The sequence below is a fragment of the Arachis hypogaea genome, chromosome 18 (genome assembly GCF_003086295.3).
Source record: "Arachis hypogaea cultivar Tifrunner chromosome 18, arahy.Tifrunner.gnm2.J5K5, whole genome shotgun sequence".
Lineage (NCBI taxonomy): Eukaryota > Viridiplantae > Streptophyta > Magnoliopsida > Fabales > Fabaceae > Arachis > Arachis hypogaea.
Genome location: NC_092053.1, coordinates 27,079,536 through 27,104,764, shown reverse-complemented (window position 1 = coordinate 27,104,764; position 25,229 = coordinate 27,079,536). Strand labels below are relative to the sequence as shown.

The 25,229-nt window shown below is 42.3% G+C and overlaps 2 protein-coding genes across 6 annotated transcripts in view; both read left to right on the top strand.

Moving 5' to 3' along the window:
* Positions 1 to 24,921, top strand: part of LOC112771336 (uncharacterized) — a 30,921-nt gene extending 6,000 nt beyond the window's left edge. For 2 of the 5 annotated variants that reach the window (XM_025816046.3, XM_072225987.1), the window contains exons 4-6: positions 22,401 to 22,699; positions 22,936 to 23,928; positions 24,015 to 24,921. In XM_025816046.3, the coding sequence (XP_025671831.1) occupies positions 22,432 to 22,699; positions 22,936 to 23,928; positions 24,015 to 24,055 (1,302 nt within the window). In that variant the 5' untranslated portion in view covers positions 22,401 to 22,431 and the 3' untranslated portion in view covers positions 24,056 to 24,921. Of the gene's footprint in view, positions 1 to 21,716; positions 22,700 to 22,935; positions 23,929 to 24,014 lie in introns of all 5 variants that reach the window. The other 3 variants (XM_072225986.1, XM_072225988.1, XM_025816047.3) reach the window with 2 other exon arrangements.
* Positions 24,148 to 24,831, top strand: LOC114925778 (uncharacterized). The gene has a single exon (XM_029294901.1). It carries the CDS (start codon positions 24,148 to 24,150, stop codon positions 24,829 to 24,831), a length of 684 nt encoding a protein of 227 aa, XP_029150734.1.
* Positions 24,922 to 25,229: the final 308 nt, after the last annotated feature.

Sequence of the window (25,229 nt, the reverse complement as noted above, 5' to 3'; positions counted from 1 at the left end):
CTGAGGACGGATCTGTGGGATCCGTAAAAGGAGACTTGGAAATGGCAGTCGCTTGCGACAACGCCAGTCTCTCCTTAAGAAAGAAATCTAAGGAAGCATCAGGGGTGTTCCTCGCCGACCTAGATGCCAGAGTCAGCGACAAGCCCAGACCCGAACCAGAAGGGAACCTAGAGAAGTTTAGAGTCAGCGACACGAAGGAGAAGTTCACCTTGGTGAACAGAAACCTCCCTCACGAACTGAAGGAGCCTCTAGTGGAAATGATCAGGGCCAATGGCGACCTATTTGCTTGGACGCCGGCCGACATACCGGGGATAGACCCCCAACTCATGTCACACCATTTGGCCGTCAAGCCAGAGGCCAGACCGGTGGCTCAAAGAAGGAGGAAGATGTCACAGGAAAGAGCAGAGGAGGTGGCCAAGCAGACGGCCAGCCTCCTTGAAGCAGGATTTATCCTGGAACTCGACTACTCGACCTGGCTGTCGAATGTAGTTCTGGTAAGAAAGCACAATGGAAAATGGAGGATGTGCGTGGATTATTCCGATCTCAACAAAGTATGTCCCAAGGACTGTTACCCCCTACCCAACATTGATGCGCTCGTCGATGCGGCGGCGGGGTACCGGTATCTGAGCTTTATGGATGCTTACTCCGGATACAATCAGATACCGATGCACCGGCCAGACGAAGAGAAAACAGCGTTCATAACGCCGGGAGGAATCTATTGCTACAAGGTAATGCCCTTTGGCCTGAAGAACGCAAGGGCCACGTACCAAAGGTTGATGAACAAGATATTCAGCGACCTCATAGGCAGGACGGTGGAAGTCTACGTGGACGATATCATTGCCAAGACCACCCAGCCTGAGGACCTCCTAAGCGACCTGGGAAATGTGTTCGCAGCCCTCCGACGACACGGCATGAGGCTCAACCCTCTCAAATGTGCCTTTGCCATGGAGGCCGAGAAGTTCCTAGGATTTATGATAACCCAAAGGGGGGTCGAAGCTAATCCTGAAAAATGCCAAGCAATACTCCAAATGAAGAGCCCGAGCTGTGTCAAAGACGTTCAGAGACTGGCAGGAAGGCTCACCGCGCTATCTCGCTTCCTTGGGGCGTCGGCAGCGAAGGCCCTGCCTTTCTTCAACCTGATGAGAAAGGGGATAGCGTTTGAATAGACCCCCGGCGTGCGAGGAAGCATTCAATCATTTCAAAGAGATCCTTGCAACACCACCTGTACTCGGTAAGCCCGAGCCCAGAGAACCGCTCTACCTGTACCTAGCCATAACGGAAGAAGCGCTGGCAGCGGTTTTGGTACGGGAAGAAGGGAAAGTTCAACAGCCAATTTACTTTGTGAGTAAAGCGCTACAAGGAGCATAATTGAGATACAGCAAGTTAGAGAAACTGGCACTAGCACTCCTGACCTCTTCTCGCAGACTACGGTAATACTTCCAAGGTCACCAGGTTGTCATGAGAACAAACTAGGGAATTTGTCAGGTGCTCCAAAAACCCGATTTAGCGGGAAGGATGATGACTTGGGCCATTGAGCTATCTCAGTATGATTTGAGATATGAGCCCCGACATGCGATTAAGGTGCAAGCAATGGCAGACTTTCTGGTGGAAGTAACGGGAAACCCAACCGAGGAAGCGGGCATACGGTGGAAGCTCCATGTGGACGGGGCCTCCAACCAGACGTCCGAAGGTGCCGGGATCATCTTAGAAAGTCCTGTCGGGGTCATATATGAACAATCAATCAAGTTCGAGTTTCCTGTATCGAACAACCAAGCAGAGTACGAGGCCCTCTTGGGCGGCTTAACCTTAGCTCGGGAAGTCGGGGCCGCGAGGCTGGAGGTGTGCAACAACTCACAAGTAGTTACCTCGCAAGTGAATGGAAGCTACCAAGTCAGAGACTCGCTGTTACAAAAATACTTGGAAAAGGTCAAAGAGCTAAGCAAACAATTCGAGGAGGTCACGATCCAGCACGTTCCGAGGGAAAGAACACACGTGCAGACCTCCTATCAAAGCTGGCAAGCACAAAACCAGGAGTCGGCAACCGGTCCCTCATTCAAGGCATGATAAAAGAACCAGCGGTTGCCCTTCACATGACAAAGATAGGTCCCTCCTGGATGGACCCATCACTGATTTCCTAGAAAATGGCAAACTCCCTGACAACGAGAAGGCAGCTAAAGCGTTAAGAAGGGAGACGGCCAAATATGCAATTATACAAGGTCAACTGTTCAAAAAGGGACTCAGCTAGCCCTTGTTGAAATGCCTGTATCCCGACCAAACGAACTACGTACTCAAGGATGTCCACGAGGGATGTTGTGGTCACCACATCAGGGGCAAAGCCCTAGCAAGAAAGCTCATCCGAGCTGGATATTACTGGCCATCAATGATGGAGGACTCCAAAGAATTCATGAAGAAGTACGTCAAGTGCCAAGAGAATGCCAACTTCCACAAAGCACCGGCTACTGAACTGAGCTTACTGACGTCCTCCCGACCTTTCGCACAATGGGGAATCGACCTCTTGGGACCTTTCCCGGTTGGTCCGGGGCAAGTCAAATATCTCATAGTTACCATCGACTACTACACCAAATGGATAGAGGTTGAACCGCTGGCCAGTATATCCTCATCCAATTGTCGAAAGTTCATGTAGAGACAGGTGATAACCCGATTTGGCATCCCAGAAGTCGTTATCTCGGATAACGGGATGCAGTTCATCGACAAAAAGTTTGTGGAGTTCCTCACCGGTCTGGGCATAAAACAGAAATTCTCTTCGGTGGAGCATCCCCAGACGAACGGGCAAGTCGAGGCTGCAAATAAGGTCGTCTTGCTGGGCCTCAAGAAGCGGCTGGATAATAATAAAGGTGCATGGGCTGATGAACTCGCCTCAGTCCTTTGGTCTTACCGTACAACCGAGCAGTCCTCCATGGGAGAAACCCCTTTCCTCCTGACGTATGGGGTGGACGCAATGATACCCGTAGAGATCGGCGAGCCGAGCCCACGACTACTTCTAAACAGAGTGGAAGAAGCTGTAGAGAAGGACCTAGTAGACGAGGCAAGGGAGATGGCCCATTTGTCAGAAGTAGCACTAAAGCAAAGAATGGCCCTGCGCTACAACACCAAAGTGCTCAGGAGAGAGTTTGAACAAAACGACCTCGTCCTGCCGCGCAACGACATCGGTCTCCCAACCCAGGGGGAAGGCAAGTTCGCGGCAAACTGGGAAGGCCCCTACAGGGTCAAAGAGGTAATTGGCAAAGGTACCTACAAGTTGGAGAGGCTCGATGGCAAGAAAATCCCGAGAACCTGGAATGTAGGTGATCTAAGAAGGTTTTATTCTTAGCTCAAACACGCTGACTAGGCGATCTGACGAGCTCAGTGATTTACTTTCTTGAATACTTGTCATGGCAATAGACTTGTTTAGCTGTCGACTAATGTTTACTTGTCAAAATTAATGTTTATTCGTCAAAATTACTTTCCCATCTACTTTTCCCCATTTATGCGTCCAACGACAACATGTTCCTTACAATGCATGGTAAACAGGACAACGACATGGTGCCCCGGGACTGATCACCCTGGGAGCCAACTAAGTTAAAGCCATAACAAATGGCTACAGAAATAGCAAAGCCACGACCTGGCTTCGCCGAGTTACCAACATAACGGTAAGCGAACACGAGCGACAAGCCTACGTCGGCAAAACGGTAACAAAACAAAACGAAAATGCTACCAGATAAGCGAAGAAAAATGATAATCACAAGTCGACCAAGCGACTATTAAAGTATAACAAAAGTAAGTTCCACGAAGTTCTACAACATAATCACAGATCCATACAAAAAGTACAAAGAGATCACATTTTGGGCATATCGACAATCTTGCCATCCTTGATTGTTTTAAAGACCCCAATCGCCGACGTGTCGAAATCAGGAGCCACAATCTTCACCTGGGCCTTGAGAGCCTCCTCAGTCATCAGGATCGCGCTCTTTCCCTGCTTCACAGTCTCTTTATGTTTCTTCCTAAGCTCTTCGACCTCAGCTTGAGCAGCCTTAGCCAACGAGACGGCCACATCACGTTCCTTCTCCAAAGCGACCACCCGACCTTGCGCGGCATTGAGTTGGCTCTCCAAAGTCATCTCCCGCTCGGTTAGACGGGACACGGTGGCATCAGAGGTCTTCAATTTCTCCTTGGCAGACGTGGCTCTCTCCTCGGCAGCCTTAAGCTTCTCCCCCGTCTTGGACAGCTGCTCCCGAAGCGTTTCAACTTGAGTTTTGAACTCATTATTGGCTTTGGCAGCAGAATTGAGCTTCCTGCACAGCGACTGCATCCCCGACAGCTCGAACTCGGCCTTCCAAGCTATTGCGGCACCGCGGAGAAGGGTATGGTACATCCACCTCGCCTGCCCCGCAAGCTCGGTGCCAAGGAAGTGATCCTCCGTGCCAGGCAGCAACTGGGAATCTATGAAGGCCCCAGCGTCGAAGTTCCTCTCCATCACGGTGAGAACTCCTTCAGGGCTGGAGGATGCCCTCTACCTTTTGGGGGTGGGGATAAGCTTCAAGTCATCATCCTCTTGTTGAGTGGAGGACGAATGCCCGGTGCCGGCCGTCTCCTCACGAATAGGAGAAACGCGCGTCCCGTCAGAGTTTTTGCCCGACATCTCGGTGTCACGAGGTGAAGGCACCGCCTGATCCTTCTTCTCCTCAGGAGGGTTCTCTGGCTTCCCGTCAGCCTTCTCGTCAGCCTTCTCCTCATCGTTGTCCGCCAAGAAAGTCTTGAACAAACCCTCAAGCCTTGTCACTGAAGCAGACATCTCCACTGCAACAAATAAGTAAACAAGTTAGTCGTGAAATCAGCATAACCAATCAAAGCAACAATAATGCAGGAGACATCAAAACTACTCACAAATATAATTTCTGGCGACCTCCCGGTCACCCATCAAAAGGTGGGGATTCACATGATTCCTCCCAAAAACGGCCAACAACACGTCGGCAACCTTTCTGTCCTTGTAAGTCACCTTGATAAAGGTGTTGGACCCTGCCCCGAAACTCCAGTACGTCGGGATGAGGCGTTCCCCCTCCAACGACAACCAGAAGGGATGGCGACCTTTGACCGGAAGCACCTTAAAATTCTTGTCTTTAAACCCATGATAAGAGTCCTCGAACAAGCCGAAGATTCTCCGACCCTGGGCAGATCGGAAGGACATGAACCATTTCCTCGCTTTCCCCTCCTTGGAAGGATTCGTGAGGTTGAAGAAAAAAAGGAAAACGTCAACGAACACCGACAACTCTAGATATTCGCACACCATCTCGAAACAGCGGATGGAAGCCCAACTGTTCGGATGCAGCTGCGACGTCGCCACGGAGATCCGGTTAAGGAGCGCCATTTGAAAAGCAGAAAACGGAATACGAATCCCCACTTGGGTGAACATGTACTTATAGAACCAAATCCAATCGGCAACCCAGGGGGAATGAAAATTGAGCTCGTATAGCCGTTCGTTGGGGGCAGGAACAAAGACGTCGTAGTTGGCATCCTCGTCAGTCCTGCCGCACAAGTACTCAGCTTGGCAGAACTCGGTTAACTCCTCCTCGCCCATCTGGTTCAGGGAGTCCTTCACGTCGGAAGTCACCCAGACGTAGGGATCGTAACCCGTGACGGAGGTGGAAGCTCGAGAAACGACGCGAGGCATACCTACAATGGGGTAGCACTCGGTTAGTTTATGAGGTCGGGAGTCCGGAAAATGCCCAAAAACTAATTTAGCCTATTCAATAACTAAGATCAAGCATGGCTAAAGCAAAATCCAAGTAAAAACCTAAAAAGCTAACACCCTGGAATGGTAACCCCCTAACACACCTACTTGACACTATGATCATCTAGCATGCAAATCAAACAAGCAACATGCATATAGGAGAAATAATAATGAAGATAAAACACACATAGAGCAGAGAGAGAGAGAGGAGAAGAGTGCTTACCTGATTGACTGTGATAACTGAGAGGAAAGCAGGAAGGGATGGATGTTCAAAAATGCGAAGATCGCAGTAGGGAATTCAGGAAGAAAGAAGGAGAATGCAAAGAGAATAAGAATGAAGATGAACAAGGAAATGGAATGAAAATGGAGCGTGAAACTGACTAGAGGGTTAAAAAACTGACATGAAGCGCGAAAGGCAGGGGTAAAAGAGTCTTTACCCACAGAGTTTGAAATAACCCATTATGAACATTAAATGTCCGGCGTGAATAACGAGGCGATGAACGATTATCCCCATCAACGAAAAGACACGCGCGCAAAAGGCACGTCCTCTCCACGAGCGGCCGGCTTGGCGACGACATAAGGAAAAATATAACGCGCCACCAACAACGTTCACGTCCATCGCTAGCGCGTTGGGGGCAATCATATACCACAAGTGCTTCCTCTTCTTCTTCAGATCTTGGTTAATTACTAGTTGTTTTCAGATTATTTGCTGACGATGATGCTTCCATATCAGGTTTCCTAGGTGTCTTACATCAACTGTTCTTGGTGCCTTTACAGGTTGCAAAAGACTTTCAAGATGTTATGTTTGGTTTAAGAGAGACAAAAGAAAACTATTCACGATTTGGTTTGCAGACGGATACTGTTCACGATTTAGGGGTTAGTAAACGAATGTATTCACAATTTGGGAAGCAAAAAACGGACTCATCTCACTACACTCTATGTTTTCTGATTAGGTGAGTCCTAACAGAGCACAAGAGAGAGGACGGGGTATTGGGCTACTAGTGGTTTTATGTACACAAAGTTTATTGGATCAAATTGATTTGCTTCAAAATGAATTCCGTACACTTTTTTAAGCAAATTTTAATGTTGCATAAATTGAATCGGTCACATACTTTTTTATTTTAGAAAATTAAATTAAACTTAAGTAATTTATCTTTAATATACTCAGTCTTTAAAATTTTTTTGTCCTTCTTTAGTAGGAAAAATATCTTAAATATCTCTAAGATACATGGCTTTTCTATTAAAAAAAAGTAAAACACCCCTTTGTAATTTTATGTTTTGAAAAAATTATCTTATTTAAAATTTTAAAATAATGAGCATTTTTAATAATAATAATAATAATAATTTTTTTACAATTAATATAACATAAAGCCGTTTTTATTTTTGGGATAAAGTATACTTTTTGTCCTTAACGTTTTTGAAAATTTTTAAAATTATCTCTAATGTCTAATTTGATTCAATTTTGTCGCTAACGTTTGAAATAGTTTCAATTTTATTCCTATCGTCTAATTTTTACCAGTCAACAGTTAGTAAATTTTTTTCCCAATTTTAACCCCTAATAAAAAATCCAATCACAAATGCCCCACCATCTCCATCACTCTAACCCTCACTCCCACTCTCTCACCGTCACTCTCATCACTACCGCACCTATGTGTCGCACCATCCCACCCCCTTCGTCCTCCCCTCCGCCTTTGGTTTGCCCTTGTCCCGCCCTACACCTCTGGTTTGCCTTCTCCCTCTGCCTCTGATTCGCCCTCGTCCTCCCTTCTGCTTCTGCTTGAGGTTCGCTCTCCCATCCCCCTTGGATTAGCCCTCGTCCTCCCCTCTGCCTCTGCCTCTGGTTTGTCCCCTCCGCCTTGGATTTGCTCTCATCCTCCCCTCATCCTTTACCTCTGGTTCGCCCTCCCCTTCACCTCCAATTCGCCCCTCCGCCTATGCCTTTGGTTCGCTGGTGCACAAATTGTGAATCACACTTTTCACAACTCGTACCACTAACCAGCAAGTGCACTGGGTCGTCCAAGTAATAACTTACGTGAGTAAGGGTCGAATCCCACAGAGATTGTTGGATTGAAGCAATCTATGGTTATTTTGTAAATCTTAGTCAGGAAGTCAATTATGTTTATCAGTTGAATTGCAAATAGACAAGAGAGCATGGATTAAAGGTTACTTGTTATGCAGTAATGGAGAATATGTTGGAGTTTTAGAGATGCTTTGTCTTCTGAATCTCTACTTTCCTCTGTCTTCTTGTTCACGCACGCACGTCCTCCTATGGCAAGCTGTGTGTTGGTGGATCACCGTTGTCAATGGCTACCTTCCATCCTTCCAGTGAAAACTACGCTTACGCGCTCTGTCACAGCACGGCTAATCACCGGTTGGTTCTCGATCTGGTTGGAATAGAATCCCTAGATTCCTTTGCGTTTGTCACTAACGCCCAGCCTTCAGGAGTTTGAAGCTCGTCACAGTCATTCAATCCTTGAATCCTACTCGGAATACCACAGACAAGGTTTAGACTTTCCGGATTCTCATGAATGCCGCCATCAATTCTAGCTTATACCACGAAGATTCTTGATTAAGAGATCTAAGAGATACTCATTCAATCTGATATAGAACGGAGGTGGTTGTCAGGCACACGTTCATGGGTTGAGAATGGTGATGAGTGTCACGAATCATCACCTTCATCACAGTTAAGCGCGAATGAACATCTTAGATAGGAACAAGCGTTTTTGAATAGAAAACAGAAATACTTGCATTAATTCATTGAGACACAGCAGAGCTCCTCACCCACAACAATGGAGTTTAGAGACTCATGCCGTCAAAGAGTATAAAGTTTAGATTTAAAATGTCATGAGATGCAAAATAAGTCTCTAAAAAGTTGTTTAAATACTAAACTAGTAGCCTAGGTTTACAAAAAATGAGTAAACTATGATGGATGATGCAGAGATCCACTTCTGGGGCCCACTTGGTGTGTGCTGGGCTGAGATTTAAGCAATTCACGTGCAGAGGCCATTTGTGGAGTTGAACACCAGTTTTTGTGCCAGTTTGGGCGTTCAACTCCAGCTTTTGATCCTTTTCTGGCGCTGGACGCCAGAATTGGACAGAGAACTGGCGTTGAACGCCAGTTTACATCATCTATCCTTGTGCAAAGTATGGACTATTATATATTTCTGGAAAGCCCTGGATGTCCACTTTCAAACGCAATTGGAAGCATGCCATTTCGAGTTCTGTAGCTCTAGAAAATTCACTTTGAGTGCAGGGAGGTCAGAATCCAACAGCATCAGCAGTCCTTTTTCAGCCTGAATCAGATTTTTGTTCAGCTCCTTCAATTTCAGCCAGAAAAATACCTGAAATTATAGAAAAATACACAACTCATAGTAAAGTCCAGAAATATGAATTTTTCCTAAAAACTAATGAAAATAGACTGAAAACTAACTAAAACATACTCAAAACTATATGAAATTAACCCCAAAAAGCGTATAAAATATCCGCTCATCACAACACCAAACTTAAACTGTTGCTTGTCCTCAAGCAACTAGACAAATAAAATAGAAGACTAATAGGTTGAGAGGCAATAATATCTCAGAGTTTTTGATTGAAGCTCAGATTCTAATTAGATGAGCGGGACTAGTAGCTTTTTGCTTCTGAACAGTTTTGGCATCTCACTTTATCCATTGAAGCTCAGAGTGATTGGCATCTATAGGAACTTAGAATTCAGATAGTGTTATTGATTCTCTTAGTTCAGTGTGATGATTCTTGAACACAGCTTCTTTATGAGTCTTGGTCGTGGCCCTAAGCACTTTGTTTTCCAGTATTACCACCGGATTCATAAATGCCACAGACACATAATTGGGTGAACCTTTCAGATTGTGACTCAGCTTTGCTAAAGTCCCCAATTAGAGGTGTCCAGGGTTCTTAAGCACACTCTTCTTTTTGCCTTGGACCTTGACTTTAACCGCTCAGTCTCAAGTTTTCACTTGACAACTTCACGCCACAAGCACATGGTTAGGGACAGCTTGGTTTAGCCGCTTAGACCAGGATTTTAGTCCTTTAGGCCCTCCTATCCACTGATGCTCAAAGCCTTGGGATCCTTTTTATTTGCCCTTGCCTTTTGGTTTTAAGGGTTATTGGCTTTTTCTCTCTCTCTCTCTTTTTTTTTTTCAAGCTTTGTTCTTTGCTGCTTTTTCTTGCTTCAAGAATCATTTTTTATGATTTTTCATATTATCAATAACATGTCTCATGTTCATCATTCTTTCAAGAGCCAACATATTTAACAGTCTTAAACAACAAATTCAAAAGACATATGCACTGTTCAAGCATTCATTCAGAAGACAGAAAGCATTGCCACCACATTTAACTAATTAGAATTTCTCTTATTAAAACTCGAAATTTTATTGCCTCTTATTCAAAAGATCTACTACTTTATTCATGTTTGCTGATGATGAGAAAAATAAACTATAGCTTAATTGGAGATAAAATCAAAATAGATACTAATTACTATTATATGACTCATAAGGTAAACTTCTATAAGGATACTGTCACAGAGTTAAGGCAGAAATTGGAAATTAACAACCTTTATTCTGGGGGAACGGGGGTCCCTCTGATCCTTGGGGTGCTTGGTCCTGCAAGAGAAGACTTTTGGCGCTTCAATTCCCTTAAGTCACGCCCTTGCTCCTCTTGTTCTTTAAACATATAGGTCAGCATTTGACTGTGTTCCTTCTGTTCTTTTATTATTTGCTCCATAGCTTCCCGTATCTTAGTAACAGACGTCTCAAGATACTCCCAGTATTCAGATTGAGGGATCTCTGGGAGGAATTCCTGTGCTCTCTTCTTGATGGGATCATCATGTGCTTGTTGTTTTTCCATTGATGCTTTGGTGATTGGCTTCTCAATTGAGATATACTCAGTTATTCCCATCCTTACTCCAGCGTCCTTGCAGAGCAGAGAAATCACGCTTGGATAAGCCAACCTGGCCTCTTTAGAATTTTTGTTAGCAATTTTGTAGAGTTCAGCTGAAATCAGCTGATGAACCTCCACTTCCTTTCCCATCATGATGCAATGGATCATCACTGCTCTTTTAACTGTGACTTCAGAACGGTTGCTAGTAGGCAACAGAGAATGCCCAATGAAGTCTAGCCATCCTCTGGCGACTGGTTTGAGATCCTCTCTCTTGAGTTGATTTGGGACACCCTTTGTGTTGGTGGTCCACCTGGCTCCAGGGATACATATGTCCTCTAGAATCTTATCCAGGTCAATGTCTGCTCTCATCATCCTCCTGTTGAAGGAGTCCGGATCATCCTTTAGCTGAGGTAGCTTTAAGATCTCCCTGATTCTATCAGGGTGGGTATGAACAATCTTTCCTCTGACCACGGTCCGATAGTCATAGAAGGCAATTCCAGATAGTTTCTGCTTGTCAGTTTGCCACATATTAGCATAGAACTCCTGGACCATGTTCCTTCCCACTTTCGTTTCAGGATTAGCTAGGACTTCCCAATTCCTGATTCGAATTTGCTCCTAGATCTCCGGATATTCATCTTCTTTTAGATCGAATCTAACTTCCGAGATCACTGATCTCAGACCCATTATTTTAAGATAATGGTCTGAATGTTCTTTAGATAAGAACTTCCCTTGATTCCAAAGTGGTTTTGGAACGCTCTCTTTCTTGCCTCTTGGAGTGGGTTGTTTTCCTTTAGGAGCCATGATTTTAGTGATCTCGGATAAACACACCAAACTTAGAGGTTTGCTTGTCCTCAAGCAAAAGAAAAGAAAGGAGAGGGATAGAAGGAGAGCTAGGTGCAATTGTTGATGGAGGAGGAGGGAGGCCGAACCCAAATTTAAAGGGATGGGGGGTGGGTTTTCGAAAAATTGGAAAAGATAAGATAAAAAGATTGAGTTGAAAAAGATAAGATAGAAGATATAGTTTAATTTTGAAAAGATATGATAGATTTTTGAAAAAGATAAATCTAAATTTTGAAAAAGATAATATGGAGATTTGAAAAAGATATGGATTAGTTGAAAAGATTTTAGAGTGAAAAAGATAGATTTGTTTTCAGAAAAGATTTGAAAAGAGTTGGATTGAATTTGGAAAGAGGGATTTTTAGAAATTAAGGATTTTAGAAATCAGGGTTCTTAACATGTTCATGTAAAAATCATGCATTGAAACATAAAATTTGAAATTAGAATGGAAATACGTGTGGAAAAATGAATTTGGCTCCTCCTTGCTATCCTGGCGTTTGAACGCCCAAACACTGCCTGTTTTGGGCGTTCAGCGCCCAATGCTGCTCTCCTGGGCGTTCAACACCCAGCTGCTGCCATTACTGGCGTTCAACGCCCAGTGGGTGCCCATTTCTGGCATTGAACGCCCAGATTGCTACCATTACTGGCGTTTTCTTGCCAACGAGCTCTTTTTCTCTGTTTTGTGTGCCGAGGTCTTCTGTAAATGATTCTTCACCTTAGTGTCAGTGAACTTTATATAAACAAATAAAAATAAAAATAAAAAATAGGGCAAAATGCTTAGAGGATTGTTGCCCCATGGCTGGGTTGCCTCCCAGCAAGCGCTTCTTTATTGTCTTTAGCTGGACCTTGCTGAGCTTTTTAATCTAGCTTCAGCCTTGAGCATTCTTGCTCAATGTTGCCTTCAAGATAATGCTTGATTCTCTGTCCATTGACAATGAACTTCTTATCAGAATCAATATCTTGAAGCTCCACATAACCATATGGTGATACACTTGTAATCACGTATGGTCCCCTCTACCGGGATTTCAGTTTCCCGGGGAATAGCCTGAGTCTAGAGTTAAACAATAGAACCTTCTGTCCTGGTTCAAAGATTCTAGATGACAGCTTTCTGTCATGCCACTTTTTTTATTTTTCTTTATAAAGCTTGGCATTTTCGAAAGCTGTGAATCTGAATTCCTCTAGCTCATTTAGCTGGAGCAATCGTTTTTCTCCTGCTAGTTTGGCATCAAAGTTTAGGAATCTGGTTGCCCAGTAGGCCTTATATTCCAGTTCCATGGGCAGGTGACATGCCTTACCATACACGAGTTGGTATGGAGAGGTACCTATAGGGGTCTTGAATGCTGTCCTGTAAGCCCACAGAGCATCATCCAAGCTCCGTGCCCAATCCTTTCTACGGGTATTTACTGTCCATTCCAGGATTCTCTTTAATTCTCTATTAGAGACTTCAGCTTGCCCATTGGTTTGTGGATGATATGGAGTGGCCACCTTGTGGCGAATTCCATACCGAACCATGGCAGAGTAAAGCTGTTTATTGCAGAAGTGAGTGCCCCCATCACTGATTAGTACTCTAGGGACACCAAACCTGCTAAAGATGTGTTTCTGGAGGAACTTCAGCACCGTTTTAGTATCATTGGTGGGTGTGGCAATAGCCTCAACCCATTTTGATACATAGTCAACTGCCACCAGAATATAAGTGTTTGAGTATGATGGTGGGAAAGGTCCCATGAAGTCAATTCCCTATACGTCAAACAACTCAATTTCTAAGATTCCTTGTTGAGGCATGGCGTAACCATGGGGCATATTACCAGCTCTTTGGCAACTATCACAGTTACGTACAAACTCTCGGGAATCTTTATAGAGTGTGGGCCAATAGAAGCCACATTGGAGGACCTTGGTGGCTGTTCGCTCACCTCCGAAATGGCCTCCATATTGAGATCCATGGCAATGCCATAAGATCCTCTGTGCCTCTTCTCTAGGCACACACCTACGGATTATTCCGTCTGCACATCTCTTAAAGAGATAAGGTTCATCCCACAAGTAGTACTTTGCATCAGAAATTAATTTTTTCTTTTGTATCCTGTTGTACTCCTTAGGTATGAACCTTGCAGCTTTATAGTTTGCAATATCGGCAAACCATGGTGCTTCCTAAATGGCAAATAAATGCTCATCAGGAAACGTCTCAGAGATCTCAAGAAAGGGGAGGGACGTCCCTTCCACTGGCTCTATCCGAGACAGATGATCAGCCACTTGGTTCTCTGTCCCTTTTCTGTCTCTTATTTCTATATCAAACTCTTGCAGAAGCAATACCCATCTGATGAGCCTGGGTTATGAATCCTGCTTTGTGAGTAGATATTTAAGAGCAGCATGGTCAGTATACACAATCACTTTTGATCCTACTAAGTATGATCTGAACTTGTCAATGGCGTAAACCACTGCAAGTAATTCTTTTTCTGTGGTTGTGTAATTTTTCTGGGCATCATTTAGAACGCGACTGGCATAATAAATGATATGCAGAAGCTTGTCATGCCTCTGTCTCAATGCTGCACCAATGGCATGATCACTGGCATCACACATTAGCTCAAATGGTAACATCCAGTCTGGTGCAGAAATGACTGGTGTTGTGACCAGCTTAGCTTTCAGCGTTTCAAACGCCTGCAGGCACTCTGTGTCAAACACAAATGGCGTGTCAGCAGCTAGCAGATTGCTTAGAGGTTTTGCGATTTTTGAAAAATCCTTTATAAACCTCCTATAGAATCCTGCATGCCCCAGAAAGCTTCTGATTGCCTTAACATTGGCAGGTGGTGGTAATTTTTCAATTACCTCTATTTTTGCTTGATCCACCTCTATTCCCTTGTTTGAGATTTTATGCCCAAGGACAATTCCTTCAGTCACCATGAAGTGACACTTTTCCCAGTTTAAAACTAGGTTGGTTTCCTGGCATCTTTTCAGAACAAGTTTCAGGTGATCAAGACAGGAGCTGAATGAGTCTCCATATACTGAGAAGTCATCCATGAAGACTTCCAGAAATTTTTCCACCATATCAGAGAAAATAGAGAGCATGCATCTCTGGAAGGTTGCAGGCGCATTACATAGCCCAAATGGCATCCTTCTGTAAGCAAACACTCCAAATGGACATGTGAATGCTGTTTTCTCTTGATCCTGGGGATCTACTGCAATCTGGTTATAGCCTGAGTAGCCATCCAAAAAGTAGTAATAATCATGACCTGCTAGTCTTTCTAGCATCTGGTCTATGAATGGTAAAGGAAAATGATCCTTTCTGGTGGCTGTATTGAGCCTTCTGTAGTCAATACACATGCGCCACCCTGTAACTGTTCTTGTAGGAACCAGTTCATTTTTTTCATTATGAATCACTGGCATGCCTCCCTTTTTTGGGACGACTTGAACAGGGCTCACCCAGGGGCTATCAGAAATAGGATAAATAATCCCAGCCTCCAGTAATTTGGTGACCTCTTTCTGCACCACTTCTTTCATGGCTGGATTTAGCCGCCTCTGTGGTTGCACCACTGGTTTGGCATTATCCTCCAATAAGATTTTGTGCATGCATCTAGCTGGGCTTATGCCCTTAAGGTCACCTATGGACCACCCAAGAGCTGTCTTGTGTGTCCTTAGCACTTGAATAAGTGCCTCCTCTTCCTGTGAATTTAAAGCAGAGCTTATGATCACTGGAAAAGTGTCACCTTCTCCCAGAAACGCATATTTCAAGGATGGTGGTAATGGCTTGAGTTCTGGTTTAGGAGGTTTCTCCTCTTCCAGAAAAAATTTCAGAGGCTCTTTCATGTCCTCTGAATCTTCTAAATCAGGCTGAACATCTTTAAAGATGTTTTCCAACTCTGATTCAAGACTCTCAGCCATGTTGATCTCTTCTACCAAAGAGTCAATAAGATCAACTTTCATGCAGTCTTTTGATGTGTCTGGATGCTGCATGGCTTTGACAGCGTTCAGCTTGAACTCATCATCATTGACTCTCAGGGTTATTTCTCCCTGTTGGACGTCAATGAGGGATCGTCCAGTTGCTAGGAAGGGTCTTCCTAGAATGAGAGTAGCACTCTTGTGCTCCTCCATTTCCAGCACAACAAAGTCAGTGGGAAAGGCGAATGGCCCAACTCTGACAATCATGTCTTCAATCACACCTGATGGGTATTTAGTGGAACCATCAGCAAGTTGGAGACATATCCGGGTTGGTTTAACTTCTTCAGTTAAGCCAAGCTTCCTGATAGTGGATGCAGGTATTAGGTTGATGCTTGCCCCAAGATCGCATAAAGCTGTCTTGGTGCAATTATCTTCTAATATGCATGGTATCAGAAAACTCCCAGGGTCTTTAAGCTTTTCAGGAAAGCTCTTCAGAACGACTGCACTGCATTCTTCAGTGAGGAGAACTCTTTCTGTTTCTCTCCAATCCTTTTTATGACTCAAGATCTCTTTCATGAACTTGGCATAAGAAGGTATTTGCTCAAGTGCTTCTGCAAATGGAATCTTTATTTCAAGAGTCCTGAGATAATCTGTAAAGCAAGCAAATTGCTTATCCTGCTCCTCTTTCCGGAGTTTTTGAGGATAAGGTATCTTGGCTTTATATTCTTCAACCTTAGTTGCTGCAGGTTTATTGCCTACAGAAGTGGTTGAAGAAGCCTTTTTAGAGGGGCTGTCATCAGCACTTGTGTGTGTCTGATCCCTCACTGGCAATTGAGTGCCAGAAGTCGAAGCTGGAGTGACGTGAGAAGCCAACTCCTTGTCTGTTCCTGGCGTTTGAACGCCAGAATTGTGCCAATTTTGGGCGTTCAGCGCCAGATCCTGCCCATTTTGGGCGTTCAACGCCAGATCCTTGCCCATTTCTGGCGTTGAACGCCAGTCCTGCTTTGTTTCTGGCGTTGAGCGCCAGTTTTGGCCATGGTCTGGGCGTTCAGCGCCAGCCTTCCACCAATTTTCTGGCGTTTTATCACCAGAATTATTTTTCCCTGGGCTCTTACTGTCCTCAGGTGAATTTTGGGTGGTTTGCTCATTTCTTAGCTTTTTGCTGCCTTGAGGTGGGGTATTTAATGTTTTCCCACTTCTTAGTTGAACTGCTTGGCATTCTTCTGCTATTTGCCTTGACAGCTGCTGCTTTGTTTGCTTAAACTGTTCGTCCATATGTATATTAGCCATCCTTGTCTCTTGTAACCTGTCTTTAAATTCGGCTAGCTGCTTTGTTAGAAAGTCCAATTGCTGATTGAATTCAGCAGCTTGTTTTACAGGACTGAGTTCAGCAGTTACTGTTTTAACCTCTTCATTCATGGAAGGGTTGCTGCTTAGGTACAGATGCTGATTCCTGGCAACTGTATCAATGAGCTCTTGAGCCTCTTCAATTGTCTTTCTCATGTGGATAGATCCACCAGCTGAGTAATCTAGAGACATCTGGGCTCCTTCTGCAAGCCCATAGTAGAAGATGTCTAATTGAACCCACTCTGAAAACATTTCAGAGGGGCATTTTCGTAGCATCTCTCTGTATCTCTCCCAGGCATCATAAAGAGATTCATTATCTCCTTGCTTGAAGCCCTGGATGTCCAGCCTTAGCTGTGTCATCCTTTTTGGAGGGAAATATTGATTCAGGAATTTTTCTGTCAGCTGTTTCCATGTCTTTATGCTGGCCTTAGGTTGGTTATTTAACCACCTCTTAGCTTGATCTTTTACAGCAAATGGAAACAGTAATAGTCTGTAGACATCCTGATCTATTTCCTTATCATGTACTGTGTCAGCAATTTGTAAAAATTGTGCCAGAAACTCTGTAGGTTCTTCCTGTGGAAGACCGGAATACTGGCAGCTTTGCTGCACCATGATAATGAGCTGAGGATTCAACTCAAAGCTACTGACTCCAATGGAGGGTATGCAGATACTACTCCCATATGAAGCAGTAGAGGGGTTAGAATATGACCCCAGAGTCCTCCTGGACTGTTCATTTCCACTTAGGTCCATGATGGAGAAAGGGAGATGATGTAAAATAGAAAAAATATTTTTATTTATTTATTTATTAATTTATTTCGAAAATAAAATAAATCAAAATAAAATAAATAAAAATGAGTAAAAGATTTTCAAAAAAGTGAGGAGAGAGAAAGTGGTTAGGAGATTTTGAAAAAGATACGATGATTTTTGAAAAAGGTTTTAAATTTTGAAATAAAAATCTGAATTTTTAAAGGAGAGAGAAAAATAATAAGATAACACAGGATTTAAAATTTTTAGATCTGAGGTTCCTTATTTTCGAAAATTTTGGGGGGGAAAACACCAAGGAACACCAAACTTAAAAATTTTAAGATCAAGACACAAGGAAAACTTAAGAACACTTTGAAGATTCACAAGAACACGAGAACACAAAGGACGAACACCAAACTTAAAATTTTTAGAAAACCAAAATAAATTTTCGAAAAACACAGAAAAATCAACAAGAAAACACCAAACTTAAAGTTTGGCACAGGATTTAATAGAAAAATTATTTTTTTGAAAAAGATTTTAAAAAGAAAATAAGGATTCTAAGATTCTAACATAACAATAAAAAGAGACTCTAAACAAAGAAAGAGAAATTTTTCCTAATCTAAGCAAGAAAATAAACCGTTAGTTGTCCAAACTCGAACAATCCCTGGCAACGGCGCCAAAAACTTGGTGCACAAAATGTGAATCACACTTTTCACAACTCGTACCACTAACCAGCAAGTGCACTGGGTCGTCCAAGTAATACCTTACGTGAGTAAGGGTCGAATCCCACAGAGATTGTTGGATTGAAGCAATCTATGGTTATTTTGTAAATCTTAGTCAGGAAGTCAATTATGTTTATCAGTTGAATTGCAAATAGACAAGAGAGCATGGATTAAAGGTTACTTGTTATGCAGTAATGGAGAATATGTTGGAGTTTTGGAGATGCTTTGTCTTCTGAATCTCTACTTTCCTCTGTCTTCTTGTTCACGCACTCACGTCCTCCTATGGTAAGCTGTGTGTTGGTGGATCACCGTTGTCAATGGCTACCTTTCATCCTTCCAGTGAAAACTACGCTCACGCGCTCTGTCACAGCACGGCTAATCACCGGTTGGTTCTCGATCCGGTTGGAATAGAATCCCTAGATTCCTTTGCGTTTGTCACTAACGCCCATCCTTCAGGAGTTTGAAGCTCGTCACAGTCATTCAATCCTTGAATCCTACTCGGAATACCACAGACAAGGTTTAGACTTTCCGGATTCTCATGAATGCCGCCATCAATTCTAGCTTATACCACGAAGATTCTTGATTAAGAGATCTAAGAGATACTCATTCAATCTGATATAGAACGGAGGTGGTTGTCAGGCACACGTTCATGGGTTGAGAATGGTGATGAGTGTCACGAATCATCACCTTCATCACAGTTAAGCGCGAATGAACATCTTAGATAGGAACAAGCGTGTTTGAATAGAAAACAGAAATACTTGCATTAATTCATTGATACACAGCAGAGCTCCTCACCCACAACAATGGAGTTTAGAGACTCATGCCGTCAAAGAGTACAAAGTTTAGATCTAAAATGTCATGAGATGCAAAATAAGTCTCTAAAAGTTGTTTAAATACTAAACTAGTAGCCTAGGTTTACAAAAAATGAGTAAACTATGATGGATGATGCAGAGATCCACTTCTGGGGCCTACTTGGTGTGTGTTAGGCTGAGATTTAAGCAATTCACGTGCAGAGGCCATTGTGGAGTTGAACGCCAGTTTTTGTGCCAGTTTGGGCATTCAACTCCAGCTTTTGATCCTTTTCTGGCGCTGGACGCCAGAATTGGGCAGAGAACTGGCGTTGAACGCCAGTTTACGTCATCTATCCTTGTGCAAAGTATAAACTATTATATATTGCTGGAAAGCTCTGGATGTCTACTTTCCAACGCAATTGGAAGCATGCCATTTCGAGTTTTGTAGCTCCAGAAAATCCACTTTGAGTGCAGGGAGGTCAGAATCCAACAACATCAGCAGTCCTTTTTCAGCCTGAATCAGATTTTTGTTCAGCTCCTTCAATTTCAGCCAGAAAAATACCTGAAATTACAGAAAAAAATACACAACTCATAGTAAAGTCCAGAAATATGAATTTTTCCTAAAAACTAATGAAAATAGACTGAAAACTAACTAAAACATACTCAAAACTATATGAAATTAACCCCAAAAAGCGTATAAAATATCCGCTCATCATTCGCATCCCTTCCGTCTCATGTTTTCCCTCATCCACCCTTCCCATTCTGCCTCTGGTTGTGCCGCATCTCTCTTCTCCTTCTGTTCTCTATTTCTCTTGTTAGACTTGTTTATTTTTTTGAAAATAAAAAATAGTTGTTATTGTGTATAAAGGTGGAGATTTGGGTGGGTGTGATGGGGTAAATCTAGTGGAGATTTGGTAGTCGCTACTGTGATTGGATTGAGTTTGGTGGTGGATGACAAATGGTGTTGTGATGGAAGTGGTGAGTTGAGGGAGGCTGCAGTGAAAATGATGAGATGAGGGGGTGCAGGGGAGTGCATGTGGAAATAGTGGGTGGGATGATGGTAGTGGTGGTGGTGGTGAGGTGAAGAGTTGGAGGGGGTTAAAATTGGTTAGAGTTAGATGACAAATGGTTAAAATTAGAAAAAAATGATTAATTGTTGACTAGTAAAAATTTGATCGTAAAGATAAAATTGAAACTATTTTAAACGTGAACGAAAAAGTTGAATCAAATTAAATATTAGAGATAATTTTAAAAATTTTTGAAAACAGTCGGTGGATTGGACAACTTCCAATCCATAGGTACACAACACACCCACACACTTCACACATATTTAATCACATTTTTTCTCAATTGTATTCTCTAGGATTTGAACCCTAGATCTTGAGGTGGGGAGGGGGGAGAAATGCCATTAGAACCAAGGCTCATTAGCAATTTCATCTTCAGCATCCACATAATTTGTAGGTCTATTTTTTTTTTGTCATGGGCTCAGCCCTACAAAAAGAACCCACCCGCCCAATCCCTCCCGCTCCGAACTAACATCACCGACCCAACTGAAAAAAAAAATCGATTTTCTATAGCATTGCTAATGCTTGACGAGATGGTCTCCACAGCCTCCACTCCTCTACTGCCTAATTAAAAAATGTAGATGTCATGTGAATATGTGATGCTCCAACAACAATGAAACCAACTCTCATCCCTCCATGTTTTCAAATTCAACAAAAAAAATCAAAAAGTCCAACAATATAAGGTCCATAATCATCTTCAATAATTAGACATGTTAAATCTAATTATTCTCTTTAACCAACAAATATCTCACATGATGCACAACAAAAACAACATGAAAAGGTCTGTGCATGCAGTAATTCATTAGCCAATAATAAATCTTTAAATAGAATTTAATACCAACTACCAAAAAAAATAGAATTCAATACCGCAACAAATTAATTTTTAACTTGTCGAACTAAAAAATACTATAAAAAACTAAAAAAAAATATGAAAAGGTTGACAGCCTCCAAACCTTATCTCCATGGTGGACAACTATTGATATATGACTTTGACACTAGTATGACTGTCAGTGAATGATCCAGAAAAGTTGTCTCTTTCAGCGAATACTTGTCAATTAGATGCTCTTCTAATATAAATTCATATGTGTAGATTTGTCCTTTGTATTTATATCAAAAACTTCTCCTAAATATTAATGAGTTTTACTTTGATGTACTAACAATCGTGCACCATTCTTTCGGATAACTATTTATGTGGTCAATGTAAAAAATAGTTATTTTTAATGATATATTATTACATAATTAAATACACGTGTAAAACTATTTTATACTGACAATGTATCAAAATTAAATTCAATATTAATTTGTTTCGAAAATACTAGAAAAAATAGTAATCATTCTCTCTCTTTTTAAATACTATGGAATAACACTTTTAATTTTTAATTTGTTATTGCTTTTATGTATTTTAAGTTAATTAATTTGGTCACATTGATATGTCATGTGTCATTAATTGATACGTGATCATTTTATTACACGTTAAATTTTATATGTTCTGTCACTTGATATGATTGTTTATATTGATATGTCACATAGCATACCGTTAATGAAAACTATTTGAATGACTAATGTGAATAAAAATTCGAGGGTCGAGTCAATTGAAAATTTAGAGATTAATATAAAGGCTGATTTTTTTGGATATGATTTGGGGGTGTGAGTTATGCTGGGATATGATTATTACGGGTAATTTACACTGTTATGACGGCGTTCCTTTTTGAAATGTTAGGGAGAAGAAATCGGTGCCACCGATTTCAAACAGAGAGGAAGTAACACAACCGATTTGTGTGAGAGAGACGTTCGGCATCATGAAATCGGTGGCACCGATTTGTGTGAGGGAGACGTTGAGCAACATGAAATCGGTGGCACCGATTTGTGTGAGGTGAAATATTTTACCGAAGAGTGCAGTAATCGGTGGGACCGATTATTGGTGGCAAAAAATTTTATTTTAATCTGGGGTGAACTAATCGGACCCACTGATTTGGGAGTTCGCGCGGTCGGTGCCACCGATTTGTCCGTTAATGCATACAAAAACTGGAAGGAGCTCACAGAACTCCCATTTCTTTATTGCCGGTGCTAATGTTCTTCCTCTTCTCTTCTCTTCTATTCTCTGAATCTTCTCCTTCATTTTCGTAAAATAAATTTCTGTGAGGTTGAGAATAGTCAAATACGTGTAGTGTTATGGATGATAGAGTTGTAGATTTATTATTACGGACAGATCTTATTGCAAACATATGAGGGAGTTCAATTTGTGTGTAAAAATCCATTAGATGTTGTTATTCTATTCACATTGTCATTTGAGGAATTGAAAGGTGTGATTTGTGAAAAGATAGATTCTCAAAGATGTAGGAGAGTATCGTGTATTTTGTACAGGTATCATTTATCTGTGTTTGGTGGGTTTGTTCAATTTCAGACCAAGTACGTGATGGACGAAGCGAGTATGCATGAAATATTTTCAATGTACATGGAAAATCGCCACCGAATGTCGTGCATCGAGTTATAATAGTGAAAGCGAAGATGAATTTGAAAGTAACTATGAGATCGTCGGTCCAGGTGAAGACGAAGATGAAGCTGGCGGCGCCATGAACACAGATGTGGCGGAAGTTGCAAATGCACTAGCAAACCCGCATCCGTTTCAGGAGCCTTCTTTCATGCGGTCATTGGATTTGGAGGCTATACACGCACCGGAGTTTTCGCAGTATATGAACACAGGTGCGTAAACTTAGGTAGCCATCTGAAATTCTGAAGTAGCAGATCAATAAGTTGGATGAGTAATGTATGTGATATGTGACTAGGCATTTGTGACCATAGCATTTGATTTTTTATTAATTAATAGTTCTTTGTTATGAATTATATTTAGTTGTTCTTTACGTAGATGGAATAGCGAAAAAATAAGACTTTAATGATCTTACATGGTAAAGTGTGTTTATTAATTTTGATGTATGCAGCACCTCCTGTTGTGGCAGATGGTGAGTTCACAGTGGGGATGAAATTCAGTTCAAGAGAGGCAGTAATCAAGGCAATGAAAGATTATACCATCTGGAGAGGTGTGGACTATCGCGTATATGAGTCGAAACCGACGACATTCTATGCCAAATGTACAGAATATGAGAATGGTTGTGACTGGTTGATCAGGGTTACCAAAATGCAGAAGAAGTACTGTTGGGAGATAAGGAGGTACAATGGAAGTCACACTTGTACCAGGTCTACTATTTCTCAAGACCATTCGAAGTTGGATTCCAAGACAGTTGCAGAAGTAATTAAGCCGTTGGTAGAGGTTGACCCGTCTATAAAGGTGAAATCAATAATTGCTGAACTCCAGTCAAAGTTTAACTACACCATCAGTTATCGCAAGGCTTGGTTAGCGAAGCAGCAGGCGGTGGAATCAATTTTCAGAGGTTGGGAAGCATCATATGAAGCTTTGCCCATATGGTTTGAGGCCATGTGTCACAAGGAGCCATCAGCAGTGGTTCACTTTGAAACAATGCCTGCTTACCAGTGGGATGATTTGGTTCCTGATATTCATGTACTGCATAGAGTCTTCTGGAGTCATTACCCTTGTATAAGGGCCTTCAGACACTGCAAGCCAGTGGTGCAGGTGGACGGGACTCATTTGTATGGAAAATACAAGGGTTGTTTATTGGTTGTAGTCTCACAAGATGGTAATAACAACATCGTGCCTATTGCATTCGCCATAGTGGAGGGAGAGACTTCTGATGCATGGTACTTTTTCCTTAGTAACTTGCGTCAACATGTGGTGACACGTGATGGTGTGGGACTTATTTCTGACCGACACGATTCTATTCGGTCAGCTATTGAGAGAAGTAATGGGGCTTGGTCTCCTCCTAGACCGTTCCATATGTTTTGTATCCGCCATATTGAGTCCAACTTCTTGAGGAAGTTCAAGGCACCTTACTTGCAGAAGCTTATCGTCAACATTGGTAACTTTAAATACAATGAACTTTGAATTTATTGTAAGTACGATCAAATAGAATGGTGTTCATTGTTGACTGAATGTTTTTCATAGGATACTCGTCAAGGAGTACCAGATGCGCTATGAACGATTAAAGGAACGAGGTGAGGCTTACACCAACTGGCTTGATCGGATCCCACATGAGCAGTATGCTTTGGCATTTGATGGTGGATACCGATGGGGTCATATGACCACCAATCTTGTGGAGTGCATCAACTCCGTCTTAAAGGGTGCACGCAATCTCCCGGTGACTGCACTTGTTAAGGCTACATTTTACAGACTGAATGAGTTGTTCACTAGGAAAAGAGCTGAGGCTGAAGCCCGAATTAATGCTGGACTTGTTTTCTCTGAGATGGTGACCTCCAAGGTGCATGCAAATCAACGAGCATCGGGTAACATACAGGTTAGTTGTTTTGATAGAGAAAATGAAGTATTTGAGGTACGCGAGATGCCAAGTGGGGTTGAGTATGCAGTTGACCTACGCCACCGTCGTTGCGACTGTGGTGAATTCCAGGTTGACCGAATTCCGTGTCGACATGTGTTTGCTTGTTGTGCAAATCGGCGGTTGGACTGGCAAGTGTACGTTCATGATGTATACAAGATGGACCAAGTTCGAAGAGTATATAGGGCTAGGTTTAGACCACTGGGAAATCCTGCAACGTGGTCTGCTTATCATGGATCTCGATTCGTCGGAAACCCATTCCTCAGACGTGTAGCCAAAGGTCGTCTGAAGATGACCCGCTTCTTGAATGAGATGGACACTCGTATGTTACGTCGCCCTAGGCGATGCAAGCAATGCGGTGCCGAGGGCCATAGTCGTAGTAGATGTCGCCAAAGTGCTGGACCAAGTGGAGGTCCAGCCGAAGAGTAGTAGTTATCTTTTTTACATGTCATTTGAATTTACATTTATGTACGACATTGACATTTAAATTTACTAACTCATGCTTGTATTCATTTCAAACCTGATTAACATACTCGATAGAAAAGTAGTCATAATAACGTAATTAACATAATTAAATAGTAATAACAACCTAGTTAACATACTCAATAAGTAAATAGTAATAACAACCTAATTAACATAGTCAATAATAACTACCTACTTCACATACTCAAGAAGTAAATAGTACAACTTAATTTTTAAATAGTAGTAACAACCTAATTAACATACTCAATAATTAAATAGTTACAATTTCATTTTTAGATTCTAATAACTACCTAATTAACAACTTAGTTCATCCATACAACTTCACTTCCTCGGTGCCCACTTCA